This window comes from Myotis nattereri (assembly GCF_964212035.1).
Source record: "Myotis nattereri genome assembly, chromosome: 18".
Lineage (NCBI taxonomy): Eukaryota > Metazoa > Chordata > Mammalia > Chiroptera > Vespertilionidae > Myotis > Myotis nattereri.
The window spans coordinates 17,212,192-17,225,000 of NC_138093.1; the positions used below are offsets into that span (position 1 = coordinate 17,212,192).

General features: G+C 41.4%; 1 protein-coding gene across 2 annotated transcripts in view; it reads left to right on the plus strand.

The window, feature by feature from the left end:
* The window catches only part of PRRX1 (paired related homeobox 1), a 66,666-nt gene extending 54,061 nt beyond the window's left edge, over positions 1–12,605 (plus strand). The window contains exons 3-5 of one of the 2 annotated variants that reach the window (XM_081111895.1): positions 2,927–3,108; positions 6,920–6,991; positions 12,373–12,605. In XM_081111895.1, the coding sequence (XP_080968021.1) occupies positions 2,927–3,108; positions 6,920–6,974 (237 nt within the window). In that variant the 3' untranslated portion in view covers positions 6,975–6,991; positions 12,373–12,605. The remainder of the gene's footprint in view (positions 1–2,926; positions 3,109–6,919; positions 6,992–12,372) is intronic. The other variant, XM_081111894.1, reaches the window with a different exon arrangement.
* Positions 12,606–12,809: the final 204 nt, after the last annotated feature.

Consider the following 12,809-nt stretch of genomic DNA (forward strand, 5'->3'; position numbering starts at 1 on the left):
AAAAGTGAAAAGACAATTTTTGGGTTGAAAGCTCTGTTGCCCCATCAAAACCATAATTAAATGTCTTTCTTCTATGTAGAAACTACCTTATCTTCTTCCTCTCTCACCCGACTATATTCTAATGGCTTTTGGAGCTGTGAACATTCCCTGTGCCAGCAGGCCAGAATTCTCCCTCCACGACTTTATTCTTCCTCCGGAAGTCTTACCCCTTCCCTCTGAACCACGCCCTTCTGACTCTGGTCTTCTTTATAAGTACAGCATGTATCACAACATGACATGTATTATATTGAGTTGTATGTGAGCCAACTTCCCCCACTAGACTGTGAAGTTTTCTTGGATGGAAGCCATATCTTATCATCTTTGCACAATTCATCTTTTTTTCTTCTACTTTTTCCTCCCCTCAAACATTTATCAAACACCTATTATGCTCTTGGAACTGTTCTGGGGTTTCCGGGAATGACTAAGACAATGGCGTCCCTTCAGGATATCACCAACTGGGGGCAGACAAAACAGATGTGTATACCATACTGGTATGATGTGGTAAGATAATCCCCATACTTAAGAAATGTTCAAGAATTAGGGATTAAGCCCTAGCTATGTGGCTCAGTTGGTTGAGCATCATCCTATGCATCGAAAGATTGCTGGTTTGATTCCCGGTCAGGGCACATGCCCAGGTTGCAGGCTGGATTCCCAGTAGGGGGCATGTAGGAGGTAATCAATGTTCTGCTCTCACATCAATGTTTCTCTCTCTCCTTCTCCCTTCCTCCCTGCCTCTAAAAAACCAATAAATATATATTTTAAAAATCGTGATTTAAAAAGCAACAAAACAAAAGAATTAATGATAGAACAGAGGAAGGAATGATCAAATCTACCAGGGAAAAAAGGAGAGAGAATTCACATATATTCAGCACTGAAACTGTGCCAACTGTCACAATGACCCTCTGAGTAGGTATCATTATGCTCATTTGATTGAGTGACAAGGGATCAGAGAAATTAAACAAATATCCAAGGACAGATCTTTAACATGTTATAGCCAATATTTGATCCAGCTCTGTATGACGTTAAAGTCATATTCTTTCCATGACATTTCACAAAGGAGGTGATGTGAAAGTCGAATCTTGAAAGATATGTCTTTTGACACCTGGACAAAGAGGAAGAATGTCACAGGCAGAGGGAGCATTGGGTGTGAACAGACATAGGTGGGAAATAACTGAATATGTCAATAGACTTGAGTCTGGGCAAGGAGTTGGAAAAATAGGGGGCCAGTGCATATGATCCAGGCTGTGTAGGGTGCAGTCAGATTGGTGGACAAAGAGGTCATTCCCGAACAGTCTTTGTTCTATGCTATGACATTTTGATTTGATTCCTCAAGTGATGGGGAACCCGTGGGTGGTACACAGCAGGGCATTAGTACAATTATATGCGCATTTAAAATGATAGCGCTATTAGCAATGTGAAGGGCACATTGAAGCAAAAGAGCTCGGAGTCTGCGGAGCCAGGAAAGATGTGTCCAGATTCTGCCTTGACTTCCACCCAGGCCTTCCACCGGACACCCGTCCCACAGTCGTTTCTGTGAAGGTTGCTCCCTAGAGTTTTGCAAATGTTCCACTCTACACCACAGAATTTCTTTCTCCCATACCTCGTCATGCATTTCTATAATTGCATCTAAAACTCGTATTTTATGGTATTTCACATTTCCATGTCTGCCTTCTTTTAATAGACTGTGTGCTGCTGAAGCCTCATCTCTGTTCCCAGCATTAAGCACAGAGTCTGCAACACAACAGGCGCTCCGTAAAGATCTCTTGAATGAGTAAATGAATGAATAAAATCCCACGGCCATCCAGAGAGTTGTAGGATCATGAGTCAGATGCCCTTGAGTTAAAACATTCAGCCATTTTATTATTTGTGTGAACTTCGACAGATGGCTTCGTCTCATTGAACCTATTTCCTCAACTCTGAAATAGAAATAATAAGGCCTCATATATGGAATTGTCATGATAACTAGAAACGATGTATGCAATGTGCTTCTATAAGTTCCTAGCCCTGGTAGCACTTAATACATGATGGGTTGATTATGATGCTGTCAGCACCAGCCATCTCCCTGGCCCTACAATTGAATGTACTCCATTCAACTTCCAACCTTCAGTACCTTCATTTCTGATTACAAGTTTCTCTCTAGAAGTTCAGGACGCCTCCCTGCCTGTGTTCAGCAGGTCAGAGGCGCTGGGTTAATTAATGATTACATTAATAATCAATAATGACGGTGTAGGAATGAATCTTCAGCTCCCTCACCCCTCAGGGGCAGTCTGTGTCCCTCAGGGGGAGTCTGTGTCCTGGGTTAGTCCCTTCTGTCCCACGGGGCTGAACACACTGTCCCATGGCTGTTCTTCTCTGCTGTATCTTCACTCTTCAACTGCTGTTCCCTGCATTTCCCAAATAAACCATTTCCTTCTTCAAGTGTGTTGCAAGGCCCACTTTGGGGGAAGATGAATTTTCTTTACGTAGCCAATACGTATTATGAAAGCAGAGGAAGTTTTTACGTTTTGAAGGAACTTAAAAAATATCATCGTCCCTGGCAGACGTCTAATGAGATTTTCTTTTTTCTCTTGATTATAATTACATCAGGGATTATAACCAGATTTTGCTACCTCATGGGTTAGTTATGGTCTCACTTCTGGAGTCTTGATTAGTGGAAGTACCTCAGGGTCCCATTATAAGTCTTCGCCCTTAAGAGCCCTGTGACATGGCTCACCTCGGGAAGATTACGGCATGTTTCTATTGTTCTCGGGAGAAGTCCATACCTTCCCTACATCTTCCTTTGGAAGGCATAGTCTAGTAGAATCCACCAGGGCTTCATTGGTGTAACCTCCTCTTCTTTTTCTTCCTCCCCCTCCTATGCCCTCCTCTCCTCCCAACCATCTTCCAGGTGTGGTTTCAGAACCGAAGAGCCAAATTCCGCAGGAACGAGAGAGCCATGCTGGCCAATAAAAACGCTTCCCTCCTCAAATCCTACTCAGGAGACGTGACTGCTGTGGAGCAGCCCATCGTACCTCGTCCTGCTCCAAGACCCACCGATTATTTCTCCTGGGGGACGGCCTCTCCGTACAGGTGAATGATTGGCCCACTCTCCCTTGCTCTACTTCCAATGTTTCTCAGCGCTCCATCACGTTCAAAGTTGCTTGTGCAGCTGGCTGACATTTCTTACTGGGTTAACCTCTTCAGAGACACTCAACTTGCTGACATCCCCAGATTTTCACAGATTACTAGTTGCCCCAGGAGCAGGGTTTGGGGCAGAAGAGAGAGGGGCAGGCCATCAGCAATCTCCTCTTGAACTCAGGAACTCTTGCAAAGGTTTCAAAGATGGGGAAGAACCTAAAAGAAAAGATCACTAAGCTATGCTCAGAGTCCCCCTTGCAACCGTTCTGAAACAAAACTTTACTCCATTTCCAAATTTAAGATAGATCCATTTTTCTATGTTGAAGTAATAATTGAATTTGTAAGGCTGTAATTCACAGTAAAACTAATTTTGAATTGAAGGAAGGAAGGAAGGAGGAAGGAAGGAAGGAAGGAAGGAAGGAAGGAAGGAAGGAAGGGGAGGGAGGAAAGAAGGAAAGAGAGAGGCACAGAGAGAGAAGGAAAGAAAATCCAAAATCATTTTGATCAGTTTCATGGTCACAGTTCTTTGTTAGTAGGGGGTGCCTTATGGTCCAAAATGCCTTCCTATTCAATTGCTAAATCTTATCTACTATCTGAAGTTCTTTGGGGGTCAGTTTGTTTGTGTGGAGTTTTTAAAGTATAAAAGCAATGTATAATTTACACTAAACTTTTATATATTAAAAAGGTGAATATTTTTAAAGAAGCAAATAACAGAGTACTATTTCAATGTCTTGGAGAGGCCTTTAACCTCCATTTTGTTATGCTGTTCAGAATTACAGGTTAATGCCAGAGGGAAGCTGAGATATAATACAAGTGCCTACCACACTGTCATCATATAAGTGCCTTTCTTTGAACCTAAACCTGGGTACTCTTAGAAACCAGATCACGATTATCTCTGGCTGATTGCAGTGGAGAAAGAACTAGTTCCAAATGAAACTATTTCCAAAGAACTATTTCATTTATTGTGCTTTGGTTACCTTTTTATTATTAAAGTTCACAAATGGGTTAAGGAGATGTTTTAAATTAATTATAGATTATCCCCCAGTGGAAGCTGAACTCTTGATGTAAAATGCCACATTGTGAAATCCAAATATGTTTCAAACTTTGATTACTCTAATCAAAGCAAAAGGCCTCACCTAAATGTTCGTTCTCTTCCAAGTCAGTTTCTTGAAAGAAACACCAGAAATGCATTTGCAAATCTCTTTTGAACACCCCACCACCACCACCGAATTGTGAAATTAGCCTGAATTACTTTTATCTTAGTACAGAGAACATCCGCCCCCCCTCCCCCCCACACACACACACCCAATAGGAAACTGGAAACTCTTCTTGCTCTCAGACATGGTACGCCTTGCTGATTTCAAAAGATTGGTCATATCTTTGGGTCCCATTTAAAATTCAGACTCCTCTCCCATAGAATTTACTAAAGACCCATTTTGAAGACCACTGTGAAATCACCTAGTCTTTAATATTTTTAAATACCCAGAAGACTGCTGTGTTTCTCTGATAAATATTGATAGCTCACAGGCTCATCAAATGTCTTGGGAAATGGATGTGGTTCCAAGCTTGATGTTTCAAGGTTTCTGTTTTGAATTTGGTCACAGCCAGGAAGTCCTGCTCCCTTTTCTGCCAGGGTCCTACTAGGAACTTCTCATACCAGCTGTAAGCAATCCAGATGGCTGTATGTGGTCCTTACCCGTGAGAGGCTGAAGGCAGTCCCCTATAGGAATGGGGATGAAAGCGTTCCTGAATTTATACTGGGTTAGGTTACCGGACCTCAGCAGAAGTTCAAACCCCGGGGCCAGCATCATATATATTATATATATGGGCAACTAACTGAAATTATTAACACACAATTTATGTGTGCCTTTTTGGGAAATGTTCTATTTTAATTTGAGAGATTATGTAGAAATATTAGAAACAAAAAATACTCATAAATCCACCATCTTGACATAACTAGTTTTGTTTACTTTTGCAATTAGAGTTCAGTATTTTATATAGTGTAGACTTAGTGTACATAGTATTTTGTATCCTGCTTTTTTCACTTAAAATTATATAACCTAGTACTTTTTACTCGTTTCATGGTATACTTTTATATCATTTCTCTCTTAGCTACAGAGTTTGTAAAATATAATTCATTAAAAATTTATAGACTCTGATTGTTCATATTCTGTATGAAGAATAAGTTAATCTCCGGCTATAAGTAGAAAAAACAATGTTTTAAAGCAGTAATTTAATCAATAATAATGTTGTTTGACCCACTATTGACTGAAGTGTTTCTATTTTTGATTAATTTCTGAAAGTGGTAAAAAGCTATTCTGTTTCTTGGAGACCTTTCTGCTATGTTTAGTAGACACAAAATACTTTATGATTTTGCATTTTGAAATAGAAATTTTGTTAAGGGATGATAAAAACAAACAAGTGATGAAAAGCAAAGCAAATGATAGACCTTTTGTGTTATGGAAAATTAACTCGCTCTTTGTTGGTACTATTATGTCAAGTTAGTTATCTCCCATGTGATGTTGATTAAAAGGCATTTCTCTTGGTCAACCCTTGGAATGCTCTAGTGTGGTAGTTCTGTCCTTGCTCTGGTTCCAAAGAAGAAACTAAACATTCACCCAAGCTTAAGCGTTCAGAAAGCAGAATTAGACCCAGTGCGCATGATCCCCGTTTCTGTCCAAAATTGTAGGACACGTGGCCATATTTTCATTTAAATTAAACCAGACATTATATTGAAAATAGTAACAGTGGAAGACTGGGAAACTACGTAAACATGCTCTTTGGTTCAGGGTCTAACAAGACACCGAGGTGTGTGGACATCCCCTTGGGATGACTAATGGGGCTTGGCCATGTAACCCAGGGACAGCGAGAGGGCAGTTTTGTCAGACAGGACAGGACAGTGTGCTGACTCCCACAGAGAAGACAGGAAAATAATAAGACTCAAAGCAACTGTGTGCATATGTTCAGGATTATGGGATAGGAAATAGCCAACACATTTTATTTCTGGGTGTCTTCCATATCTAGAGTAGCGGCTGTATAATTTATCGTCCAAACTGGGACACTTCTGAGAGTGAAAGGGGTGTGCTATTAATAATAACACCAGAACAACAGGCATTCAACTGGGATTGTCCCTGGCAAACTGGGACATATGGTTCACACTATATTTTTAGCACGTCATGACCTCATTCATTCCCGTGAGCGTGCTAGAGGTGGTGATGTCAGGCAGGCAATCGAGTTACCAGAAGTAGCAAAGCATTCCCTCACACGGACACTACTAGCCCGGTAGGTGTCTTCTTTACCTACCCGCAGCCCGAGGAAGAGAGCTTGTTTTTGGCACACACGCCCACTGCTTAGCTCAGAACTGTTTTCCTTTGTGAAAATCATACCAGCACCAGAGCTACTAAGACTCCCTATCTTGTAGCGCTTTGCCTCTGGGTAGCACTAATTAACCAAGTCCTGGACTTTGGGCTGCTGTTTTAGATAGAATAATAGAGAAGTCTTTCCCCAGAGATGCCCTTTTCTATAAGAGCTAGAGAGTGGTCAGGCTCTGCAGTATCGGTCTGGAGGGCCATTTCCAGAGGGAGGGCTGGGCTTCCAAGAGAACCTATGACAAGTAAAAGGGAGGCCAGCTATCCTTGTCCACAGTTTCTCTCCTCTAACCTTCTCCTCCTCCTCCTCCCCTCCTTTGGTCGTGGTCACGGTGCTGCCTGACATCTGCTGAACGCATTTGGCTCATGTCTCCCTTTCACACTTTCAAAAATAGATCCTCGTCCCTCCCAAGATGTTGTTTACACGAGGGACTTCATAACGGATTCTAACGGAAGACACTGAAAAGGTAACTTGTCAGGGGGAAGAGGGTGGCTGCTGGGGGTAGGGTTCAAGTGGGAAATAAGAGTTTAAGAAAGCGGGACTTGAGGTCCTAGAACTGAAAGCAGAGAGGTCCTTAAGTGGGGGATACCATTGGAAACCAGCCGGAGCTGCAAGAAAATGGGTCTGTAAAGTCTGTAGCCTAGAGCAGGGCTCCTCAAAAATGACTGGGTATATGGATTGCCAGGCACAATGTTACAATGCAGACTCAGCTTCTGCAGTGCTAACAGGCGTTCATGTCATGCCACACTGTTGACACTTGGGACATAATTGGAATAGTGAGGCTTTCAATGACCGTAGGGTGTAGGGCAGAGGTCGGAAGAACTATGTTCTTGTCCTGGCTCCTGTTGGATCATCTATCTCTCGTGTAACCTTGCATCTAAGATGAGCTAGTTACAGTTTTCCTATTACCTACTTCTCAGGGGCGTTTGGAATCTGTAGATAAGCAATGTGCATTTCAAAAAGGAAGTACAAAAATTGCTGAGACAAAGGAGGGATGCAAGGCTTCCAATGTAACACATCTGTAGAAAAAAGAGTTAAAAATGGCAGAAGGATCCCTGAGCACACAGTGCAAACTGAAGGCTTATCAATGAAATAGGGTCCAAGTGTATTCACTTAAAAAGCTGAATTTCAAAAATTAACTTCTGGATTTTAAAAACAGAAATTAGAAATGATTATTTAAATCACAAAAGATCACTTCCAAAAGGGAACTTTAGTTTCCTCTCTAAGATAACCTTCCCTTGGAAAACTCATACTAAGTTTTCTTCGATGAAGCAAGTATACCTTCGTGTTCTTACACCGACAGATGAACAAACCTAAGAGACAGTCTCCAACCTCTACACATTATAGACGGAGTCGGGGCAAACCTCCAGCTCCACGGCCTTTGGAAAACTCCTGAGCTGGGAAACCCTGGGATCTCAGAAAGCACGTAGATGTCTTGGGCTAACGGATCTGTCTTTGGGATGGAATTCTCAGCAGCTTGTCATCATTGGTCCAAAAGGGCCAAACAGAAAAACAAAGTTAGAGTTGAAAACTGTCAGTTATTATTGTCCCTCCCCAACCCCACCCCACTGGCCTCAATTGTTTTGTGACTTATGGGACTTACACTCTGGCTGCTGAGTAAGTAGAGAGGCAGATGCCTGCCAGTTTCCTGGCTTCAAAATCCTATCATGTATAGTATCTCCCGGACTTCTTGGTATTTGGCAGCCACTGTAACACATTTTTCCTCACCATAACCTCTCAGGGTAGGTTGAAGTCATCAAAAATTATTTGTCTCCAGTGAAAACAGAACTCTGTCCCTGCTGGTGGTTAGCACGCTGCATTGTATGGCTGAGCACCATCTGTTAGGCATCTCCAAATAAGGAGATGGAAAATGTTCAAGCTCACGTCCGTGTGTCCACTCTGTGCGAGCCTCAGGGTAGACTTGCTGAGTTGACAGATGGGATATGGGAATTTCCTTTTCATCTCTGATTCTTCAGTGCACTTTATTCATCAACCTAGTTTCTTGGTCGTGGACATAACAAACTTGACATTCATTGAAATGAAATAAAACGTTGCTTGAGCCAAACACCTCCATGAACCCCCAGTCTCAGGGTCATGTCGGCATTATCATGTTAGAAAAAGTACATGTTTCTTACTCATAAAGCGAGACCAAGGGGCAGGATCTCTGGGTGTTGGGCAGCAGGCTCTTGGTATGGTCCATGTGCTTACTCTCTATAAGTCACTTCGTTTCCACCTCATCTTTTTGGCCCAGGATGCTTACTCCTGTATAGGAAGGAGTGGGTGCTTTACATGGTTCCAACGGTCCTGTAAGTTTAGTTGAAAACAGCTCATTGCCTTTGGTGTCTGTCTTGTGAGAAAACATTCCAGGGTTCTCTTTCTTTGCCTAACACAGAGCAGTGTAAGTTTTGATGACATGGAAAACAGGTGGTCATGAACATTCTGACTGGCAGCCACTCAAGGCTCTCTTGCACCTGTTGTCATTTTTGCGAGTGGGTCCTCTCCATCTTCTAATGCCGTTTTAAAAGCATGACGAAACTGCTCTTGGAGTACCCACTCACTAATTCTGTCTTTTCTGACTTGTAACAAGTGTTGAGGCCTCACTGGCACATAAAAGGACTGCTCCCTACTTGTCTACATGGCACTTTTAATTCAAGTTGAGAATCTAAACCCATGTCCAAGTACTCAGGGAACACAGATTCACAATCCTTTCGTATGTGCACAAAATCCTCACTGTAGTCTCTATTTGTACAGTTAGATGGTCTAAACATTTGTTAAGAGGCTCTGAATTAAGACTCACTCTTAGTTTACCTCTTATGGCTATGCAATGCTGGCATATTTTAGACCAATTTTTGAAAGTTTCTAACTTTCCTGAGCACTTATCAAGTGCAAATGCTATTATTTGCTTTGTTCCTAGGAAAGTTCAAAACTTACTCATGAATATCAACCACTAGCTTGAGGCCTCACTGGTACAGTGATGTCCTTGTAACAGACCACAGTAGAGTTGGACAGGAAGCTATTTTCAACTCTAATAACAGGTTGCCATTTAAGAGGAAATATCTCAGTGAAAATCCCATCTCCTGTGCAAGACAGAACCCTAATTTACACTAACTTTGTATTGAGATGGAAAGTGGATCAATATTCACCTCCTTTGGGATACGAATATCTGGCCTGCATAGTGAGAGAATCTCAGTATTTCCAAGACATTTGTTACCACAGTCAGTCTTCAGACTAAACGATCAGATGACACTAGTAAACGCTGCAGAAAATACAGCAAGCATGGTTCTATAATAGATAACATTGAAATCACAACTATAGCAATTTCAGTTTTATAAGTGTTCTCTCAAGAAGTTTTAGTCTTCTGTTTTAGGAAGCCATCCAAATCCATTCTCAGTACTTAACAGATATCACAAATAACTCACAATTCCAGCGCCTCTCCTATGCATTTAAAATGGTTCTATGTACCATCTCCAGGGCTTCCTTCTCTTGCAAAAACCTGGTTGAGAAAGCCTGTTTGATTGATTTTGTGGTCTATGACTCAGGTACATGTCCCCAATCCAAGTGTTTCTTTTCCTACCAATTTACTAGTAGATCTTTGATTTCTTTGAAATCTTAGATTTCAGTGTATCCTTGAACACCCTTGAATAGAGGATTTATAGATGCACATGTATTTCTGGCAGGTTCTTGAGTGGAAGCAGGCAATTCATATAGAAATTAAATGATTATATGTATGTGGGGTTGGAAAATAAATGAAATTTCTTGGTATACTGGAAAGACCAAAAAAAAAAAAAAACTTGTTCAATTTTAATGGGTTGTTCTGGTCACTTATCTCACTCCTAATTGAAACCTTTAACTGGGACTCTTTTTCTGCCTCTGCCTTTGGTAGACAGTGGTAGAAGTGAGAGTCTATTCTATTAGTCTAACCTGTATTAATATTTGTTCATGTTTTTTCTCTTAAAAGATACTGTTATGAATTTAAGGATATGCAACCACCAGCTCCTGTTTTGTCATGTTCTTTCTGATTTTGTACATTCTACTAAGATAGCAAAATTAACAGGGAGGAATAAGTTCCTAAGAATAAAAGCATATTGGTGAAATATTTTTAGAATCATTACTCACAGCAGGATGACAGAAAAAAGTGACATTGAGCTGGAATCAGTTTAGTCTTACTTATCTATTCATTAAATACGTTCTTGAATGCCAAATGTGTGGTAGATAGGATGTTAACTCTACCTGGGGAGACAGAGGTGAACAAGGCAGATATGGTGTCTCATCAGTGGAACTTACAGTTGAGGAATTAAAATAAGTGCTAAGAGGAAAAGTCCAGGGAGCTATAGGAGAACCTAATTTTGTAAAGATGGTTAAAATCATCAATCCAGAAATGAGTAAGAGCAAAGCAGGCTAATATGAAATACAAGAGCATAAGGATCTTTTATAACCCTTCTAAATCTTCTTCCTTCTGCCATCACACACACACACACACACACACACACACACACACACACACACACCAGTGCTATAAGGATTTTACATTAAGGATGTGTATTTTTGGAAAGACCTAGTGACCGGGGACTAATTATATTTCTTCAACCTAGTCTTCCTGGGTTAATTGCTAGTATCTGAGCTGAAATAGGCTATTGTGGATCTTGACTATAAGCCTTGACAATGCGGGGTCCCAAAGAAGTATTAATGATACAGTTGCTCTATCTGTGCAGGTAGCTTTAGTTTTCTCTCTTTCTGGTCTATCACCTGATCCCCAGAACCACAAACCCCTGTGTGGCTGACAAAATTGCACTGGAATGCAGGCAATGGAAGAGTACACATCTTTCTATTTGTAAGTCTATCTCAGTAGAAAGGGATTTTGCTAATCTTAAAAACAACTAGAAACATTTTCATTTAATTAAAACGAGTACCATTTTAACTGTTTATATAAAGTAATGGATAATTTGCATCCAAGTCAAAGAAACCATTACTCTTTCCTTTAAAAGAAATTCATGGGTACAAGTAACAAAACCACCAATTACAAATTTCTTCCCAGTATTCCTAGGTCTTAATTACAATCTCTGACAACAAAAAACAAAACTTCAGGTTTTTCTCAGGAATACAGACAGTGAGAAACAGGTCGGGAATCTTAAAGCTGAAGCCTTTGCTAGCTCATCAGGGGATTTAAACATCTCCAAAATGACTGACCCAAAAGCAGTGTCCGGAGCTATTCAAGTCCTTTTGAAAAGTTATCAAATCAAGGCCAAACGCGATGGGTCCCTCTTGATTGGGCAATGCTTTTGTGCAGGGAACAGCACAAAAGTTATCTTGGGTTGTTTAACTGATTCTCCAAGAATGGTATTTAGTGTGGTATCTGTTGATCATCTAAAATGAGTTAGAGTGAACGTCGGCGTCCTAGAGTGAGGAAGGCAAAAATTTTCTTTTCAAATGCCTCCTTTTCTTTCTCGTTGCTCCCATATGCCAGGGATGTAGGCAGGAAGAGGGCTTTGAACAGGTTTCAATTGGATAGCTGATCGCACACCTGTTATTCAGCACAAGCAGCTTTCTTCTCTCACCCCAGAAATAAATCATGACTCACTGAGTCCAACACAGCGAATGCCTCTCTCCCCCATCCCTTGGTCCACTCTCCTCTGCTCTGCCCTGCCCTTTCAAACACTGCCACCCTTCGCCAAGTACCTTAGACTAATGGAAATCTGGGGCTGTAAGGGACCTCAGAGGTCATCTCGTCCAACCCTCCTGCCCCTGCCAGCCCCCCGTTCTGAGAGTCACACCCATCTGGGGCACAGACTTACAGCTTTGTGAAACTAATGCCTGTTATTCTCCCTGCTCTCTCCTTTGTCCCTACAGTGCCATGGCTACTTATTCTGCCACATGTGCCAACAATAGCCCTGCACAGGGCATCAACATGGCCAACAGCATTGCCAACCTGAGACTGAAGGCCAAGGAATATAGTTTACAGAGGAACCAGGTGCCAACAGTCAACTGAGGAAAAAAATAATTAAACAGGCCTAAGAAGAAATCCAAAAACAAAACAAAACCATAAGACACCTATCCTGTTCTGTCATTTCTTCATCTGCTGGAAAAAATAATAAAAATAAACAAACCAAAAAAACAGAACTAAACTATTGGGACCATGGCAGAGAAGCACAGGAGAGGAGCCAAATGAAAATTAGTTACCAAACACTCCTCCTCCCTCTGGGACACCAGCAACACTTGTTTCTGGGTGTGTTCATTTTGTTTTCCCTTCTTTCCATGCTTTGCTTCATATACTCGGAGCTTCCTCA